This window comes from Helianthus annuus, chromosome 8, assembly GCF_002127325.2.
Source record: "Helianthus annuus cultivar XRQ/B chromosome 8, HanXRQr2.0-SUNRISE, whole genome shotgun sequence".
In the NCBI taxonomy this organism is placed as follows: domain Eukaryota; kingdom Viridiplantae; phylum Streptophyta; class Magnoliopsida; order Asterales; family Asteraceae; genus Helianthus; species Helianthus annuus.
Genome location: NC_035440.2, coordinates 30,813,368 through 30,834,635, shown reverse-complemented (window position 1 = coordinate 30,834,635; position 21,268 = coordinate 30,813,368). Strand labels below are relative to the sequence as shown.

The window sequence follows — 21,268 nt, the reverse complement described above, 5'->3', positions numbered from 1 at the left end:
GAGGATTCGACAAGTAAGTTTTTGGGAGAGTTGAGTTCATGAGTTGTGGTAACAAAATGTCCTCTGATTCCAAAAGCTGAAATTCAAAACAATATGGCAATTAGAAGTTACCAATAGAGAAAAATCAGCAAAATCACACTAAACCAAAAGGAAAATCAATGACTCAAGGTCGAAAGGAACAAAACCAAAGAAAGAATCAAAAGATGAACTTTGTGAAGTCGAAGGGAACCGATAAACTTGAAACATTTGAAAACAAATCTAACGTAGATTATGTTAATCAAGTTAAAATTTTGAAAAGAAACGGTCAAAACAATTCAGGACCAAGTACTTCAAAATCACAAAGTTCATCAACGAGACATCAACATGATACTTCGCGGTTTGTTGAACGAAGATCATGTTTCGACTGTGGTGAATTTGGACATATCACTCAAAATTGTCCATATCTTCATAAGTTAAAGGCTAAAGCTGATGTTCCCCGAGAGCAAAGTTACCAAAAGCGATCCATTTCCTCAAAACAAGATCCCGGTCTAGAACGTGAGAAGAAACAGAAACGCAAACATAACAAGGTAATTGAAAAGGCTCTTAAAACCGTGGTGGTTAAAAAACAATATGTTTCTGTCAATCAAGAAAATTCTAAAACTTCAAACAATCAAACTGGTATAACTCAACAGACATGGAAACCTAAATTGGTCACAAATTCAGGGGGAGCATCACTATTTTCAAACCATCACAAAGTTGAAATAAGTTTTGTCGATGAAAATGGAAGACCCAAGTCCACGAAGGCTTGGGTCCCCATCTCCAACTGATCATTTGAGTACATGTGTAGGGTGTTCCAGGAGGAACTGTCAGTAGTCTTTGGATTGTTGATAGCGGAGACTCCAGGCACATGACATGCGACATGAGACTTCTCTACGATGTCAAATCTATTAGAGGAGGTTATGTTGCTTTTGCTGGAGATAAAGGCGGATATATTACTGGTGAAGGAATGGTATCCAATGGGGTAGTCAGTTTTGATAAGATCAACTTTGTACAACAACTTGATCACAATCTTCTTAGTGTTTCTCAAATCTGTGATAAGAAGTTTTCTGTGCACTTTGACGCAAATGGATGTTAGGTGCTAAAGCCCGCTTTCAAGATTCCCAAAGATTGGATTCTCTTATCTGCTCCAAGGATTAATAATTTATATGTCCTTGATATGAGTCAAGCAATTACCACGTCTGCACAAGTTACCTGTTTTGTTTCTAAAGCCATAGAAAAGGAATCAATCTCTTGGCATAGGCAAATGGGACACATTCACTTAAGGAAAATGAATCATCTGGTGAAGAATGAGTTAGTGAACGGTGTTCCCATTAAAATTTTTCATCCGCAAGACGTCTGTGTTTCATGGCAAAAAGGAAAGCAAAGTAAGAAATCACACCCGAAGAAGAAAATCAACATAGTAGCAGTGCCACTTAACCGCTTGATATAGACTAGAAAATGGGATAAGAAATCAGACCTGTTGATTCTCACAGAATACCAGGAATGATTCTTCCAAAATTCGTTGATTGACGAAGAATACCGAAAATTGGGGTTTTCACACACAAAACACACACTAGTGAATTGGGAGAGGAAAATGATTGTTCATATATATTCAAAACTGATTTGTCTCCTCCCATTACATCCATATAAATAACAACGTAAATTGAAAACGGGCCTTAAAACACACTTGGGTCAAAAGCTAGAACAAAATAAAAGTCCAACAAAAGCAATAAAAAACATAAAACAATAAATAACTCAGAGAAATAAGCGTTTTTGGGCCCGGACGTTGACCCAAACCACCTATGGCATCTGTAGAAAGATGGGCCTTGTTCTCACGATCGTTTTGTCTAGTCGCACGCCCAAAATGGACCCCCGTAGCCCAAGTTAGAGCCATTTTAGTGAAGCCTCTTTTGTCACACGATCTTGGGCCTCCAAATATTAGATGGCCCGCTCCTTCACACCTGGGCCCGCATCACCACTTACACATGGATTTGTTCGGTCCAATCAAGCATAAAAGAATCAGTAATAACTCGTACTGGCTCGTTGTGACAGATGATTATTCAAGATTTTCTTGGGTGGCGTTGATGGCTCACAAGAGTGAGATTTTCGAAATTATCAAAAACTTGAGTACTACGATTGAGAATGTGTATAATTTGAAAGTGAGACGCATACGCAGCGACAATGGAACTGAATTTAAAAATCATGCTATGGAGGAGTTTTGTAGATCCAAAGGTATTCTTCATGAATTCAGTGCCAGATACACTCCTCAACCAAATGGCGTCGCTGAGCGTAAGAACCGAACATTGACCAAACTGCAAGGACTATGTTGGTAGAGTCACAGTTGCCCATTCCCTTCTAGAGTGAGGCTGTGGCCTCTGCATGCTACACGATGAACCGAGTCCTTATAGTAAAATGACATAACAAGACCTGCTTTGAGCTACTGCACAAACGGAAACCAGACTTACAATTTTTTGAACCGTTTGGGGCTCCTTGCACTATGATCGATCCGGATGGAAAGTTTGGGGCAAAAGCAATTGAGGGATACTTTCTTGGGTATGCAACCCCGAATTTAAGAGTTTGGAATCTCGATACAAAAAGGATCGAGGAATGCTCTGAAGTCTGAGTACAAAGGCATACGTTGACCGTCGGATGTCCAGGTCAGCCCTGGATGTTTGAGTATGATGACTTTTTCAATTCGATCAATATTGAAGAAGATGTCGTGGATATGGCATCATAGATGTTCTTCAAGAGTGACAACGCAACAAAGTCACTGTTGGTTCGTCCAATTATTGTCAACAATCAAGCATCATCTTCGGCTAACAATAATGCTCTCGATAGTGAGGAAGTTCAAGATGCTGCTGAACTTAATGAATCTTCAGAAGAGGATGATGAATTTCACGATGCAGACCAAGAAGTTCCTGCAACAGTTGTGCATGGTATTTCTGAGGCTACACCCCATTGGACTGCCCTAAAGCAGCTGAAGCCACTGCATCATCCTCTTCGTCTGTTCAGGGTCTTGATATGGTTGTTGATCTAAACTTCAACAATCTGGGTATAAATATTCCAGTTCCGACTAATCCAGAAACGAGAATCCATAATACCCATCCTCAGCAAAACATCATTGGCAATGTTCAAAGTGGCGTGCAGACGAGGAATCAGTTGAGAAACAACAATAATGCTGGCTTGTATGCAACGATTAGAGAATCGGGTGGAGAATGATTGGTCCTTCGCGTGTTATGTCTTACAAGAAGAACCAAGGTCTTGGAAAGAAGCGTTAAAGGAAAATTCTTGGGTGAAAGCTATGCAGGAGGAACTGCAACAATTCCAGAAGCTAGGTGTCTGGAAAGTGGTTGAAAAACCTGAGAATTAGAAGAAGATTGGCACCCGTTGGGTATTCAAGTGCAAAAAGGATGACCGTGGAGTAGTTGTCCGAAACAAGGCGATATTAGTTGTTCAAGGTTTTCGTCAGGTAGAAGGGATAGATTACAACGAAGTTTATGCACCAGTTGCACGTCTTGAAGCCATTCGCATCTTCCTAGCCTATGCTTCCTTCAAAGGATTCAAGGTTTATCAAATGGATGTGAAAAGTACTTTACTTCATGGTGTGGTTGAAGAAGAGGTCTATGTCGAACAATCTCCGGGTTTTGAATATCCTATTCATCCAGATCGGGTTTGGTTGCTCAACAAAGATCTCTACGGATTACATCAAGCACCGAGAGCTTTGTATGCAACCTTATCCACCTATCTACTAGAGAATGGTTTTCGCCAAGGTCTTATCGATTGCATTCTTTTCATCAAAGAAAAGGATGGAGATCTTCTGTTGGTTCAGGTATACGTAGATGATATTATTTTTGGTTAAACTAACGATGTTTTGTGTAGGAACTTCGAGCGTGTTATGCAGGACAAATTCGAGATGAGCGCCATGGAGGAAATGAACTTCTTTTTGGGCCTACAAGTTCAACAAACAGAGTCTGGGATATTTATCCATCAGACTAAATATGTCGGTGACATCTTGAGCCGGTTCCAGATGGCTGAAGCGACGTCCATTGGTACCCCACTTCCGTAGAATCACGCGATTACTCCAGACTTGAAGGGTGAAAGCGTTAACTCTTCACTTTATCGCGCAATGATCTGATCTCTTATGTATCTCACAGCCTCGAGGCCAGACATAATGTATCCTACGTGCCTACTTGCCTGATATCAAGCCAACCTGAAGGCCTCACATCAGGAGGCTGTAAAAAGGATTTTTCACTATTTGAAGGGTTAGGCAAATCCACAACAGCTGGATGTCAGTTTTTAGGAAACTTGTGTCGCTACATCAACTTATGAAGCCGAGTACATTGCTTCCTCAAGTTGTCGCATCCAAGTTCTGTGGATCCAACATCAAATGTCTGACTACGGTTTTGAATTCCTATCTACTCCAATTTTCGTTGATAATTCTACTGCCTTGTAGATCACTAGAAATCCTGTGCAGCATTCAAAGACCAAACACATCGATATCAAATATCACTTCATACGTGATTGTTTTGGTAAAAGACTTATCGATGTTGTTAAGGTCCACACCGATGACCAACGTGTCGACCTTTTTACCAAAGCATTTAACAAATCACGTTTTGACTTTTTACTTATGGTAAACGACATTAAGGTTAAGCAAGAGTAAACCGACATCGGAAAATCGTTTTTGTAAATATCTAGTTGTGTTTTAATTTATTGTACTTTTTGCATTTTAGGGGGAGTAATTTCGAAAAGAAAAATACAAAAACAATGAAAAAATTTCAATAACACAAAAACAATAGAAAAACAAAAATGAGTTTCCTGGTGAGCAAAAGAGAAAATGATAGTACATCAGTGGTCTGTCGAAATCTCTTTGAACATAAAATGAAAAACGATAAGTAGCTATATAAGATGTATCGGTAGGCTCACAATCATTATAAAGTGCGTAGGGTAATATAAACTTAATCGACTGACGACCGTGTGGGAACCGCTCATTGGCATATGGTCTTGGTACCGAAATTTCATTTGATAGATTGCCGAGGTTCTGAGATATGTGGTCTTTATGCTGTTTATCATCTGGGTATCATGGTTGTCTCTTTTATCGAAAACAACGGAGACGCAAGTCTAGAACTTCCATGATACCAAACATACGTGTACATATCATACATACATGTATATAATACATGCCGAATTCGACCATCAATAAGTGATAAAAATATCACATTCACCCCCGAACGAATAAGTGATTCTAAATCACATCTATCATCCGAGAGTCAAGTTCGTCTCTTTGTCGGTACGATGGTACTAACATGTTCACGGACTTGCTCTTGTGCCCTTCATGTATCAACTTCCTCATTAATAAGTGATTTTATCACATAGGGCTTGTATTCATCCTTGAATAAGTGAGTATCTCACATCATATACGTTGAAAACAGATGATAATGGTATACTCACCAGTAAGATGAACTCTTGTGCATACCTTGATACGGGAATGTTCGTGAGTGGATGAACACAGGTTGGTAAGTATAAATCATACCTTAATGTATCCCCAAGTCATATGATTACATCTGTTTGTTGAGCTTAGGTGGACAACAATACCAATAATTGTTATAGGATGCTTATCTAAATGTTAACTAATTGAACAACAAGAGTGTTTTGGTATGACCGTACACTGATATGATTCTCTTCCCCTCGAAACTCGCAAAAAAGAATGTCTGTAAATATTTATTTACTGCTTTCCGTCTTTACATTTGAAATATTTGAAAATAGCAAAAAGATTTTAGGTGTGTTTTAATATAAACCCTATAAAAACCAAAAAGATTTTATTTTTGATTGCCCGATGTTGGAACTCGAGTCTTATCCTCCTAAAACCTGATCGAAACCTAAAACAATTGCATCTTCATAAACGGTCAAAGTTAACAAATTTGGAAAGTTAAAAATCTAAATCAAATTTTTAAACTTTCAAACTGTTGTCGGTCGGAAGTTAATTAAGAGTTGGTCTCATGTGTGTCGTGTACTTGTATTGTTTAATATAATCTCTTAGTGAGGTTTTTGTTTGAAAACTCTCTAAGATTGATTATATTCTTAGCGGTTGTTCTCATTACGTGTTTTGCTCTATTGTATGTGCAGATGTGGCATTCAAACCAGCTAAAGACAAAGAGAACGTGTCAGATGATAAGCTTTGGAGTGACGACACGACATGGATGCAATCAGAGCATCAAGATGATCGAGTTGCAACTGACGACTCATCAACACCACAAGGATCTAAAGATCTGAAGTTCAACGTCTCACAAGCTACATTCAAGGGGGAGTTTGCTGATGCACCTCCTGATTGTGACAAGTGAAGACATCTGTAGATCTGACAGTGTGAAGAACGAACCATCACGAGCAACATCCAAGGGGGAGTTTGTTGATACATATTTGTGTGGATACAGCTCGGTTCGGTTCGGCTCGGTTACGAAGTGAAGACCGAAGTCAAGATATCCTCCTATCTTGACTCGGTACGACGTTTACTTTGTAATTGTTGTAAAGCAGCTGCGAATGTGCAGACTGTTAGTTGATCGAGTATTGTTTCTTGCTGTAGGTTAGTGTTCTGCAAGTTTCTGTCTATTTGCAGGCTTCCCACGAAGAACCCACTTCTTCGTGGGAGACTCCTTCACGAAAGACTCTCATCACAAAAGACTTGTGTTAATTCAATTGGTGAAAGTCACGAAGTATACATGTTGCATAAAAGATAGGTATTTCGTGGGAGTCAGATGCATGTTCATGAAAGATGGAGTTTAGCCATGATGAAGTCTCGAAGAATGGTCACTCACGAAGAACCATGCATGTCACTGAAGCTCACGAAGAATCACATGCATGTCATGAAAGACTCCTTATTGTTCGTGACTTTAGATATTTGTTAACCATGTCCACGTAAAACCCCATGTTTCGTGGGCCTGCTCCTATTTCGTGTCCCATACACATGTTTCGTGGAGTTGCTGGGCTTTTAGCCTATAAATACAGAACTTGCAGATCACATTTGGTAAGAGAGCACACCCAGTAAAGTTAAGAGCATTCTTGTATTACTTTGTAACGAAACTTTGCTGGAATATACATTTGAGCTTTAAACTTTGAAATATTTCTTGTGTTTGTGTGATCTTGGCTTGGTTTACATATACACTTGGATTCCGCACTCATGTGTGTGTTAAACAACAAGTAATTAGGTTTATCTTGATATTCTGAGTGGACATACAATATATTTTTTAATATAAAAGAAATACAATTATTAATGATATAATTTATAAATTTATAAATATAAATCAGATATAGATTAAATACAAAGAAAAATACGTGATGAGGTGGATAATAAATTGAAAATTTGAAATAATTTAGTGTTTGAATAAAAAAGTGAGTTGGAATACCATGTCCAACTTGTGGATGCCCTTTGAAAACTTCTATGTAGACAACGGTCTAGAACGAGGCTTAACTTACACAGACATAACTTTTGACCTGTTATGAGTTACTTGGACGACGAAAAGCGTGAGTCATTCGATGTGCTTGATATGATAGGTAAACTAATAATTTAACTATTTTAATTGACTTAAGAAATCTGATTTATTTAAATGATTACTTGGCGTTAAAAAGTCTTCGTTGTAAACTAATAATTTAACTATTTTAATTGACTTAAGAAGCTTCTTGATTGGATGAACGACTGAAAACATCTCCCGTTCAATGAACTATGATTAAATCTTAATCCTTAAAGTGTCATCAGCTGTGAGGAAGGCCAAACTGAAACAACTTTTGCAAAGATATCAATTAAACCAAAATGTTACTCCCTCATATCACTGTCTTCTTTCTTGTGGTTGGAACTTCTAGATCATCAGACACCATAGCTGTGCATCAAAACATCTCTGATGGTCAGACTATTGTTTCGGCGAACGCAAAATTTGAGCTGGGTTTCTTTAGCCCGGGAAGTTCCAAAAATCGGTACCTGGGGATATGGTATAAGAACACATCACCTCAAACAACGATTGCATGGGTTGCAAACCGGGAAACTCCACTTATAGACACCTCGGGTGTGATCAAGCTGGACAACCAAGGGAACCTGACTCTTGTTAATGGTAGCGGCAAAGTCATATGGTCATCCAACTCCTCGGCAACTGGTACAAATATGAATCTTGTAGCACAACTCCTTGATACAGGCAATCTGGTGATCAAGAATGGAAATGAAACCAACAATGAAATTGTTATTTGGCAAAGTTTTGATTATCCTGGAGATACCTGCTTACCAGGAATGAAGTTGGGCAAGAACTTCATAACTGGAAGAGAAACATACCAGACATCATGGAGGAGTACAGATGATCCTTCCCCAGGTGAGTATACATTAAGTATTTCAGCGGTTAAAGGTGAATATCAACAAGTATATATTAGGAGAAGCTCTGCTATTAAAACAAGGATCGGGCCTTATAATGGCGTTTCATTTTCTGGCCGGGCTAACTATGCGCCTGATGCTAGTCCGGCTAGTGTTTCCTATGTGATTGTCAATGAGAACGAGATATATATCACTTTTATTTCTAATAGTAATACCACCACCTTAAGAACGGTATTAACTCCTGATGGTAAACTTGAGATCTTGCAGCAAAAATTTCCGAACACAGAATGGATTCTGATTTCCACCTTACCAGTAGATTATTGTGACATCTATGGAGTATGTGGCCCATATGGGAGCTGTAATACTGCCACTTCTCCTAATTGTGGATGCTTGAAAGGATTTGAACTAAAAAACTCAGATGATACGAGTCCTGATAATGGTACAAGTGTTTGTAGGCGAGGCACAGCCTTGGATTGCGGGCCTGGAGAGGGATTTCAAAAGTTTTCAAGCATGAAATTACCAGACACGAAGAATGCTGTCTATAGTAGCAACATGAGCCTATCAGATTGTGCGGTAGCTTGCAAGAATAATTGTGCATGCACCGCCTATGCAAATCCAAACATCACTCCGGGTGGAGTTGGGTGCTTGCTATGGTTTGGGGATTTGATTGATGTCCGAGTGTTCCCACAAAATGGGCAAGATCTTTATGTTAGACTTGCGGCCTCAGAATTATCAGGTAAGCCAATAATTTTACCAATTTAGTGCATTTCATGTTAGCTGTGTTTTTATAGCATAATGTTCCCAAGGGTCAAGTTATTCTACAAAGGCTTCTAATTGTAAGAAGTGTAAGAAGGACTTATAGAGTGACAAGTGTCCAATAAGCTAAAACTAAACCTATTACATCACCACCAAAAACCTAAACACCCCCCCCCTCACCCCACCCCACCCAAAAACCTAACCCCCCCCCCCCCCCCGCCGCAAAAAAACAAAAAAAAACTATACCTCACCAAAAAAAACCCCAAAAAACCTAACCCCCCCCACCTCCCAAAAACAAAAAAAACTAAACCCCACCCCCCCCCCCTCCCCACCCCCAAAAACCTAAAAAAACCTCACCCTCCCCACCCCCCACCCTCAAAAAACCTAAAAAAAATCTAAAAAAAACTAAACCACCACCCCCACCCCCACCACCACCCAAAAACCTAAACCCCCTTTTTTTTTTGGGGTGGGTGATGTGGGGGGGGGGTTGTTAGGTTTTTGGTGGTGGTGAATGTTTAAGGTTTTTTTTTTTTTTTTTTTTTTTTTGTAGTGGGGTTTTTTTGTGTAGTGGGTTTTTTTAGGATATTGGACACTTGTCACTCTACAAATCCTTTTTACACTTCTTACAATTAGGATCCTTTGTATTTGATCCTAATCCATGTTCCCAATACTGAAATAACTGCACTTTGTATGCAAGTTTGTAGCCATGACTCATGTTGTTTGTATATATTGTTGTAAACTTGACAATATATTGTTTCCTTGGACCTTGTAAAATATTTTAGATCTCCATGCCAGCTTCCATAGAAAGAAACGAGTAGTTATGGTAGTTACTTTGTCAATAGCAGCTGTGTTGACTTTGTTAGGCCTCATATTGGCATTCTACATCAGGAGGAGATGGAAGAAGAAATCATATGTAGAGAGAGAAGGCAGGTGATATTGATCTGAATTTCTAATTGCATGCTATACATATAAGTAAATGCCTTTTGATCTTTGTTACATTGTCGTTTTTTCTAGGTAGACCTAAAAACACCCTTAATAAAGGTGATAGCAGCCAGATAGGAAGTGCAGAGGTTCCGTTGTTTAGCTTAGCGAAAATATCTAGGGCTACCAATGACTTTTCGGTCGACAACAAGCTGGGAGAAGGCGGATTTGGACCAGTTTACAAGGTAAATGATATGAACAAATGTTTGTTTCGGAGTAACTACATACTAAACAAATTTGGCAATCGTCCACCAGGGTGTACTAGAAGAAGGACAAGAGATTGCTGTGAAGCGGCTATCAAGGTCCTCCGGACAGGGGCTTGTTGAATTCGAGAATGAAGTTATATGCATTGCTAAACTTCAACATCGGAATCTTGTGAAGCTCTTAGGATATTGCATTCAAGGCGATGACAGAATGTTAATTTATGAATACTTGCCTAACAAAAGTCTTGATAACTTTTTATTTGGTCGGCCTCTCTTATAATCCTATTGATAAAGATTTATTAAAAATGTTAATGTATATAATACATATAAACTACCTTGTTGCAAATTTAGCAGATGAATCAAGGAAGTCGTTACTTGATTGGCCACAACGCTTCCAGATAATTCATGGGATTGCTCGAGGTCTTCTCTATCTTCATCAAGACTCCCGACTTAAAGTTGTACATAGGGACTTAAAAGCAGGGAATATTTTACTTGATTATCAGATGCGTCCAAAGATATCAGACTTTGGCTTGGCCAGAATGTTTGAAGAAGGCGAGAGTGAAGCAGATACAAAGAGAGTCGTGGGAACTTTGTAAGAATTCCTGAACTCAATTGATATTATACAGTACATTTTTATATTTATATGTCTTTTTTGTATTAATTCAGGGGTTACATATCTCCAGAGTATGCAATGAAAGGTCACTTCTCTGTAAAGTCAGATATTTTCAGCTTTGGGGTTTTAGTGCTGGAAATTGTGAGTGGGAAGAAAAATAAAGATTTTGTTCATGAAGACCATGATGATAACCTTCTTGGTCATGTAAGTGGGTTGAATATAATCATCTGTTGATGAAAATATACTATGCACACAGACACATGTATATATTTAAATTTTAGTGAACAGAGTTCAAACAAAAAAGTATTAAATAAAATTAAGAACCGCAAGGAAACCATTTATTGACCACTGGATCAATATATATGTATGTTATACTCCATGAATCACAAATTCCCTCCCGCACTCCATGATCAACGGGCGAAAAACAGGTTTCTTGTCCCTATACGTTCTTATTTAAACCTCACTCTATATTGTGTGGGACAATGAGCCTATTCCTGATGTATGGCTATTGAAGCTCTAAAAACACCTAATAAGAACTAATCTGTACTGAAGAACACAGATGTACCTTCTGATATGAACTAAATTCGTTTTTTTTTTATTTGGATTCATATAGGCATGGAGACTTTACAGAGAAGGCAAACCTCTAGATCTGATTGATGAATGTTTTGGCACATCCTATTCTGCTTATGAAGTTTTACGATCAGTACATGTTGGCCTATTGTGTGTACAACACCGAGTAGAAGATCGGCCTGACACACAGACTGTCGTGGCGATGTTGGGTGGTGAGGGATCACTTCCGTCTCCCAATAAACCAGCTTTCTATATTCAAGAAGGTGAAATCAACTCCCCCTCAATTCTTCCTTTACTATCATCATCAGTTAATGGAGTAACATTTAGTCAAGTAGATGGTAGATGATGAGAAGAAATGTTCTGATCATATTTAAGGTATTTGTAGGTCCCTGTTTCGCGGAGGATTACGAACCTAAACCTTGTTATACAAACCTACTAGCGAGTGCGGAATCCAAGCTAGCAAGCAAACCGAGTTAGTAGCAAGTAGAGAAACAAACACACAAGTTCACCGATTAACACAACTTGTATTAATGCAATGAGGGTTCGGTTACAAGCTCGATGTTTACAGAAGTGTTCTATAAACTCTCTAAAGTGTGTGTGTGAGTTTGGACAGAATGCTCTCAAAGAATGCTCTCTCTTTCTGTCTTTGTGTCTGTCTATCTGAAACTCAACACATGCATGGGTATATATATACCCAGCTCAGCAGGTCTGCTCGAAGGATTCGAAAGATGGTCCGAAGGATCATCTTTCGGAAACAAAGCTTTCGAAGGATAAGCAGGGACCTCGAAGGATGAACCTTCGAGGTCTACCATTCGAAGCATATCTTTCGAGCACCTCGAAGGATCAACAGTATCCTTCGAGGTTATCCTTCGATCAGAACATCTTTCAACATATCAACTGGTGTCCAAGTCAAACCGGAGGATGGTTGACTTGGTCAACTTACAACACAAATCAGGACATCGTTACATAAAGACCGAATACAGACAAAGTACAGACACAAGTGCACCAACAAACTCCCCCTTGGCTGTAGCTTTGTCTTTATCTTCTATGGTTGTAGACTCGTCTTGAACTTCGACGGTCTTTGGTCTTCGAGTTACCATAACTCTGATGTCCTTTCAAGTCTTCAATGTCGGAGGATCTTCAAAGTCTTCACGTCTTGCAAGCAGAGAGTGTATCAACAAACTACCCGTATCATGAAGGAAGTGTGTTGACAAACTCCCCCTTAACATAAGCTCCCCCTTGAGTTATGCTCGTGAAAAGACTTTATCTTTATGAAGTGAGATCCTTGTGGTGTTGATGATGGCCAACGGCAACTCGATCATCTTCATCTTTTGAGCGCCTTCTCGTGGTGTCTTCATTCCAAAGCTTGTCATTGACCATGTTCTCCTAGCCTTTAGAATCTGCACATGCAAGAAATCTAAACGCGTAATGAGAACAACTGCTTGGAATATAGTATAAACAAATGACACACGAATGACCATGTCACAAACAAACACCGTCCGACAGTTTGAAAGTTTAATAAATTTATCAATTTCAAATTCTAACTTTCAAAATCTGCAAATTTTTGACCGTTTATGAAGATTTAGTCAATTCGGTTTTCGTTCAGGTTTCAGGTAACGAAGTCTTGAGCTCCAACATCGTACGATCGAAAATAAAGTTGAAAGAAAATCTTTTTGGCTTTTATAAAGTTTATATTAAAACACTCCTAAAATCTTTTTGGTATTTTTGAAATTAAAAGACAACAATTTAAAATCCTTTGAGTGTTATCAAACGACATCACCGCTAATGTCGTGCTGATATGCACCAAACGACGAAACTGTTTAAAAGAAATAATAAAAATTAAGCAGTAAATAAATAAATATATACAAACATTCTTTTTGCGAGTTTCGAGGGTAAGAGAATCATATCAGTGTACGGTCATGCCAAAACACTCTTGTTGTTCAGTTAGTTAACATTAAGATAAGCATCCTATAACAATTATCGGTATTGTTGTCCACTTAAGCTCAACTTATCAGATGTAATCATGTTTAGAGGATACGTTAATGTATGATTTATACTTACCGACCGGTGTTCATCCACATCACGACACATTCCCGTATCAAGGTATGCACGAGGGTTCATCTTACCGGTGAGTATACCGATTATCATCTGTTTGACCGTATAAATTGTGAGAAACTCACTTATTTTGATTTGAAAACAAGCCCTATGTGATGTAATCACTTATTGATGAGGAACTTGATTTTCATATGCATGAGGGCACAGGAGCAAGTCCGTGAACAGGTCAGTACTTCCGTACAGCAGAGAGACGAACTTGACTCCCGGATAAATGTGATATTTTATCACTTATTGATGTGGACATGTGATTGTTTATCACTTATTGAGGTCGAATGCAGTATGAATTATGTACACGTATGTATAGTATCATGGAAGATCTAGACTTGCGTCCCCGTTATTTTTCGGTAAAAGATACAACCATGATACCCAGATGATAAGCAGCATAAAGACCGAATATCTCAGAACCTCGGCAATCTATCAAACGAAATTTCGGTACTAAGACCATATGCCAATGAATGGTTCCCACCTGGTCTTCAGTCGATTAAGATTTATATCACCCTGCACACTTTAAAATGATTGTGAGCCTACCGATACATCTTATATAGAGCTGCTTATCGTTTTTCATTTAAGGTTTAAAAGAGGTTTGGATAGACCACTGATATACTATCATTTTCTCTTTTGCTCGCCAGGAAACTCATTTTTGATTTTCTATTGTTTTTGTGTTTTTGAAATTTTTCGATGTTTTTGGATTTTCTGATTTTTGGAATTACTCCCCCTAAAATCAACAAACTAAGATAAATTTAAAAACACACAAAGATATTTACAAAAATGATTTTCCGATGTTGGTTTACTCTTGCTTGACCTTAATGCCATTTACCAGTAATAAGAAGTCAAATCTAGATTTGTCAAAAGCTTTGGTAAATAAGTCGGCACGTTGGTCATCGGTGTGGACCTTAACAACATCGATTAGCCTTTTCTCAAAGCAATCACGTATGAAGTGATATTTGATTTCGATGTGTTTGGTCTTTGAATGCTGCACAGGATTTCTAGTGATATCTAAAGCAGCAGAATTATCAACGTAAATAGGAGTAGTTAGGAATTCAAAACCGTAGTCCCGCATTTGTTGTTGGATCCAAAGAACTTGGGAGCAACAACTTGAGGCAGCAATGTATTCAGCTTCGCATGTTGATGTAGCTACACACGTCTGCTTCTTGCACTGCCATGTAACCAGGCGATTTCCTAAAAACTGACATCCAGCCGTTGTGGATTTACCGTCGATTTTGCATCCGCCAAAATCAGAATCACTGAAAGCTACCAATTCAAAGTTATTATCCCTAGGGTACCACAGACCGGTGTCGGGGTACGCCTTCAAATAACGAAAAATCCTTTTGACAGCAGCAAGATGTGAGGCCTTCGGATTAACTTGATATCTAGCAAGCAGGCACGTTGGGTACATTATGTCTGGCCTTGATGCTGTGAGGTACATAAGAGATCCGATCATAGCGCGATAGATTGAAGGGCTAACAGCTTCTCCCTTCAAGTCTGGAGTAATTCCGTGATTAGTTGGCAATGGGGTACCAATGGGCGTTGCATCAGACATCTGGAACCGGCTCAAGATGTCACCAACATATTTAGTCTGATGGATGAATATCCCAGACTCCGTTTGTTGCACTTGTAGGCCCAAGAAGAAGGTCATTTCCCCCATAGCACTCATCTCGAATTTATCCTGCATGATGCGCTCGAATTCCCTACACAAGACATCATTAGTAGAACCAAAAATAATGTCATCAACGTATACCTGTACCAGAAGAAGATCTCCATCTTGTTCCTTGATGAAAAGAGTACAGTCGATAAGACCTCTACGAAAACCGTTCTCCAGCAGATAGTGTGATAAGGTTGCATACCAAGCTCGTGGTGCTTGATGAAGACCATAAAGAGCTTTGTTGAGCAACCAAACCCGATCGGGATGGATAGGATCTTCAAAACCTGGAGGCTGTTCGACGTACACCTCTTCTTCAACCACACCGTGTAAAAATGCACTTTTCACGTCCATCTGATAAACCTTGAATCCTTTGAAGGACGCATAGGCTAGAAAGATTCGAATTGCTTCGAGACGTGCCACTGGTGCATACACTTCGTTGTAGTCGATCCCTTCAATCTGACGAAAACCTTGAACGACTAAACGAGCTTTGTTTCGGATAACAACTCCGCGGTCATCCTTTTTGCATTTGAAAACCCAACGGGTACCAATCTTCTTGTATCCAGCAGGTTTCTCTACTAGCTTCCAGACACCCAGCTTCTGGAATTGTTGCAGTTCTTCCTGCATTGCTTCAACCCAAGCATTATCTTTCAAGGCTTCTTTCCACGTTCTGGGTTCTTCTTGTGAGACATAACACGCGAAGGACCAGTCGTTTTGTTGCCCGGATTCTCGAATGGCTGCATACAAGCCTGCATTGTTGTTGTTTCGCAACATGTTTCTTGTTTGTACGCCACTTTGCACATTTCCAATGATGTTTTGTTGAGGATGGGTATTATGAATCCTTGTTTCTGGATTATCTGGAACTGGAACATTTATACCCAGGTTGTTAAGATTAAGATCAACAACCAATTCAAGACCCGGAATTGACGAAGAGGATGATGCAGTAGTCTCAGCTGTTCTATGTGTATCAACTGGAGGAGTGCCCTCTGAAGTACCATGAACTGCTGTTGTAGGAGCTTCTTGATCTGCATCTAGAAATTCATCATCCTCTGAAGATTCGTTCAATTCGGTTGCATCATGAAAATCCTCATTGTTGAGAGTATTATTGTTCACCGAAGAAGATGGTTCTTGATTCACAAGAATCGGACGAACCACCGGTGAAACTGTTGCATTGTCACTCTCGAAAAACATCCTAGCCGCAGCATTTTCTTCAACGGCTTCAACATTGATCGAATTGAAGAAGTCATCGTACTCAAACATCCAAGGTTGACCCGGATTTTTGACTGGCAGGGTGTGCCTTTGTACTCTGACCTCAGACCATTCTTCGACCCTTTTAGTCTCTAGATTCCAGACTCGTAAGTTAGGGGTGGCATACCCAAGAAAGTATCCATCAATTGCTCTTGCCCCAAACTTTCCATTAGGATCGATGATTGTGCATGGAGCTCCAAACGGTTCTAGATAAGACAAATCTGGTTTCCGTTTTTGAAGAAGCTCAAAGCAGGTCTTGTTGTGTCTTTTGACTGTAAGGACTCTGTTCAATGTGTAACATGCAGAGGCCACAGCTTCAGTCCAGAATGGAATGGGTAACTGTGACTCTACCAACATTGTCCTAGCAGTCTCGATCAATGTGCGGTTCTTACGTTCAGCGACACCATTCTGTTGAGGAGTATAGGCTGCACTAAACTCATGAAGAATACCTTTTGAAGTGCAGAACTCCGTCATGGAATGATTCTTAAATTCAGTACCATTGTCGCTACGTATCCGCCTAACCTTCAACTTATACAAATTCTCAATCTGAATGATCAAGTTTTTGATAATGCCAAAGGTTTCACTCTTGTGTGCCATGAACGCAACCCAAGAAAATCTTGAATAATCATCAGTAACCACGAGGCAGTATTGATCACCCCGAATACTCTTGTGCTTGACAGGACCGAACAAATCCATGTGCAAACGCTCAAGAGGAACTGCCACTGTGTTGATCTTCTTTGTAGGGTGCTTCTTCTTTGTTTGCTTTCCTTTCTGGCACGAAACACAGATGTCTTGAAGATGAAAATTTTTGAGGGGAACACCATTCACCAATTCATTTGAAACCAAATGATTCATTTTGCGTAAGTGAATGTGACCCATTCGTCTGTGCCAAGAGATAGTGTCTTTTTCTGTGGCTTTAGAAACGAAACAAGTTGCTTGTGCAGACGTAGTAATAGCCTGGCTCATGTCAAGGACGTACAAATCATTTATCCTTGGAGCCGACAAGAGAATCCATTCTTTTGGAATTTTGAAGCCGGGTTTCAGCACATAACATCCATTAGCATCAAAGTGTACTGAAAATTTCTTGTCACAGATTTGAGAAACACTAAGAAGATTGTGATCAAGTTGTTGCACAAAATTGATCTTGTCAAAGCTGACAATCCCGTTAGATATCATTCCTTCACCCGTAATGTATCCACCTTTATCTCCAGCAAAAGCAACATAACCTCCTCTAATAGATTTAACGTCGTAGAGAAGCTTCATGTCGCCTGTCATGTGCCTGGATGCCCCACTATCAACAATCCAATGACTACTGATAGTTCCTCCTGAAGCACCCTGCACATGAACTCAAATGAATTAGTTGGAGATGGGGACCCAAGCCATTGTGGTCTTGGGTCTTCCATTTTCATCAATGACAATAACTTCTTGTCTTTGATGGTTGGTGAATTGTGATGGTCCCCCTGATTCAGTAACCGATTTAGGTTTCCAAGTCTGTTTTGTTTTACCAGTGTCTTTCTTTAATAATTTAACTTCTTGATTGTTTGAAGTTTTAGAATTTTCTGGTTTTACAGCAACAGATTGTTTTTGAACCACATCGGTTTTAATCGCCTTTTCAATTTTCTTGACCTGTTGCCTTTTCTGTTTCTTTTCCCTTTCTTTTACAAGGCGGGGATCTTGTTTTGTGGAAACAGTTGGCTTACGGTCAGTTTTCCCACGGGGATCATCAACCTTTCCTTTTTGTTTATGAAGATATGGGCAGTTTCTAATAATGTGCCCAATGGTTCCACACTCAAAACATGATCTTCGTTCTACAAACCCCGAAGAATCATGTGATCGTCTAGCCGATGATGTTGAACTTTGTGAACCCGAGGTACTAGGTTTTGAACTGCTTGGTTCATTTCTTTTCTCGACAAAAGCTTTCTTGACAAAATCTAAGTTAGATTGATTTTCAAACTTCTCAATTTTGTCTGTTCCCGTCGATTTCACAAAGTTAACATTCTTCTTCTTCTTTTGGTTCGGCTTCTTTTGCACTGGAGCCGGTGCTTTACCTTTGGGTTTGGTGTGATTTTGCTGTGTTGGCACTGTTGGCAATTTCTTGTTGCCAAATTGCTTTCGAACTTCAGCCTTTGGGATTGGAGGACACTGTGTGACTGTGACTTTAGGTCCTGCCTTTCCCAAGAACTTACTCGTCGAATTCTCAAAGACTTTGCATATTAAGGATTGATTAACATTCTTAATGGGAAAATCTTTGTCTGAGTAAATTTTGTCATCACCAACTAGAGTGTACAGCAAATTCACACTCTCCGGCTTTTCTGCAGATGAGGACTCAGTTGCAACAGTCTTAGCGGGTTGAACAGGGGGATCACATAGAATGTGATTCTCAAGAGGTATGTCCTCATTTTTGGCTACCGCATCAGACTTTGCTGGGACAGTATCGTCAGATTCATCATCAGACGAATCAGCATCCTCAATCACAACTGGAGGATCTTGATTCTGTTCAGCACTCACAAATGTATCTGCTGACACATCTGAATCTGAGGATACTTCCTTTTGGTATCCGAGTCCTGCAGCAAACTCCTTAACATCTAGAGGCACAGAAGGTTCAAAGAAAACTCTGTCCTCTTCATCAGGCATGGCGTCATAATTATGTCTCACTGGTGGTGGACACTTCTTGTACCCTATGCATGTGACATCTCTCTTTTCCTTCTGAACGTCAATGATGTGATCTAACACATAGCTAGAACTCAAATAACTGTCTAGCTTGAGTTGGATCGCATCACTTTCGGTTTTCACACAAGCCATTTCTTTTTGCATACTCTCAAGGCGAGATATATACAAATTAATATCAGTTTGTTTTCTTGAAACCATTTTAGTCAGTTCAGTTTTATCCTTCTTTAATGTTTCAATTACTGACTTAAATTCTTTTTCATGGTTTTCATAAAACATGTTGGCTTCTGTGCATTTAGAGAGATCCACAGTCAACTTCTGATTGTGGACGAATGTCACATCATATTTCTCTTGCAAAGCCTCATGCTTGCTTTGCAAGTCACTCAAATTCTCATTCACAGTAGTATGTTTGTCTTGCAAGTCAAACAAACTAGCTTGTAAAGCATCATGTTTGCCTTGCAACTCAGACATACTTTTCTCCATTTCAGCACATCTAGCATGCAACCTAGCACATTCATCACAATTTACAGCAGTGGGTTCATCGACACATACCTGACTTGATGAACCGTCGACATTAGCCATAAAGGCTGAATGGAGAGAAGACGAAGTATAAGCAGCTTGATCCACCAAAATAGATCTTCTTTGAGTTTCTGCTGCTGCTTCCTCCAAGAGTTCATCAATATCTGCATCGATTGTTGCATTCGATGTCTCACCCACATAATCATCACCAGAATTGGATGATTCTTCATCAGCACTCCTGCTATAACCAGAAGAGTCTTCATCTTCAGACGATTCACCACCACTGGCAGAAGATTCTCTACCACTGGTGTGAACCAACTCTTCCACAATTTTAGCAAAACATGCTGTTTCATCAGGAGCATCAGCACCCAACTGGATTGACCAGTCACAACCTTCATCCACCTGAACTGCAAGTGCTCGGTTGGTTTGGTTATTTGCAGGCACCAATGAACGCTCAGTGTTTCTGTTCTGATTCTGCTGGTTGCCTCGGTTTCTGAAGGGATTTTGATTCCCGTGCTGTGCTGGTTTTGTACATTCCCTTTTAAAGTGGCCCCGTTCACCACAGTTGAAGCACTTAACAGCCTGCTTATCGAACCCATACTTGGTGTCTCGCTTACTTTCCAAGCTGGTTCTGCCAGTACTTTCCATCCAATCCTTTGCTCTTCTCACAGCACTCGCAAAGGCCCACTTGATATCCATCAAGTCCATCTCTTCCTTATCAATCTGCCTGTAATCTTCTTGTGTCAGATTAATGTTTCCAATCTGACCCTCTATCAACCCACAGTACGCGCTCACTACAGTGTTAAGCAGCTCCATGTGTTCCTTAGCTACTTCTACACTGATTTTAGAAAAACTTGAAGTGTCAAGCTGTACTGGATTTGACTTTGATTGTTGACCTGCAGCAGATGATGTTCCTCCATAACACGCATATTGTGGTTGTTGAGCAGGAGGAGGAGGAGGTGGTTGTATTGGATTTCCATACAGATCTGTGGTTGGAGGCGGCTTGACAGGAACTTGCACTGGATTGCCATACATATCCGTGCTTGTGACAAATGCCGTTTGAAGTGGAGCATGTGAACCGGCTTTTGCAGATGAAGTAGTGGAGGTGCCATAATACATCTCTGGATTCTGTGGCACTGCAACTCTCTTTGCCTTCAACGTTTCTTCCTGATCCTTGTTCTCCAGAAGCTGCACGAAATCGTTGATATTTGTGGTTTTCAACGTTCCGTTGTACTTCAAGATTTCCAGGAAGTTATTCCATTGAGGAGGCAATGCATCTGCAAACTTCTTTACCACCTCTGTTGGAGTCGTTGTGACTTCAAAATTGGTCAGCTCAGTAAGTAGGTGATAGAAGCGGCTTGTCATATCTCCCAAGGACTCCTTATCCATACATGTGAAGCCATCGAATTCTTTCTTCAGTAGATCTCGTCGTAGTTGACGTGTGGCTTCATTACCTACTCCTCTTGTCTTCAATGCATCCCACAGCTTCTTCGTAGTCTTGAAACTGACGAACTGATGATAAATATCCTTGCTCAGTGCTTGAGTAAGAATAGCGTATGCTTTCTTTTCTAAGTCATACGTCTTCTTTTGAT

At 39.8% G+C, this 21,268-nt stretch overlaps 2 protein-coding genes across 2 annotated transcripts; both read left to right on the top strand.

Moving 5' to 3' along the window:
• The first annotated feature begins 7,797 nt into the window (after positions 1 to 7,797).
• On the top strand, positions 7,798 to 10,585 carry LOC110869806 (G-type lectin S-receptor-like serine/threonine-protein kinase At4g27290). The gene is made up of 4 exons (XM_035975952.1): positions 7,798 to 9,101; positions 9,904 to 10,047; positions 10,136 to 10,287; positions 10,358 to 10,585. Exons 1-4 carry the CDS (start codon positions 7,820 to 7,822, stop codon positions 10,583 to 10,585), a joined length of 1,806 nt encoding a protein of 601 aa, XP_035831845.1. The 5' UTR covers positions 7,798 to 7,819.
• Positions 10,586 to 10,610: 25 nt separating this feature from the next.
• Positions 10,611 to 11,844, top strand: LOC110872529 (G-type lectin S-receptor-like serine/threonine-protein kinase SD1-1). Its single transcript, XM_022121339.2, has 3 exons — positions 10,611 to 10,897; positions 10,972 to 11,122; positions 11,532 to 11,844. Exons 1-3 carry the CDS (start codon positions 10,611 to 10,613, stop codon positions 11,832 to 11,834), a joined length of 741 nt encoding a protein of 246 aa, XP_021977031.1. The 3' UTR covers positions 11,835 to 11,844.
• Positions 11,845 to 21,268: the final 9,424 nt, after the last annotated feature.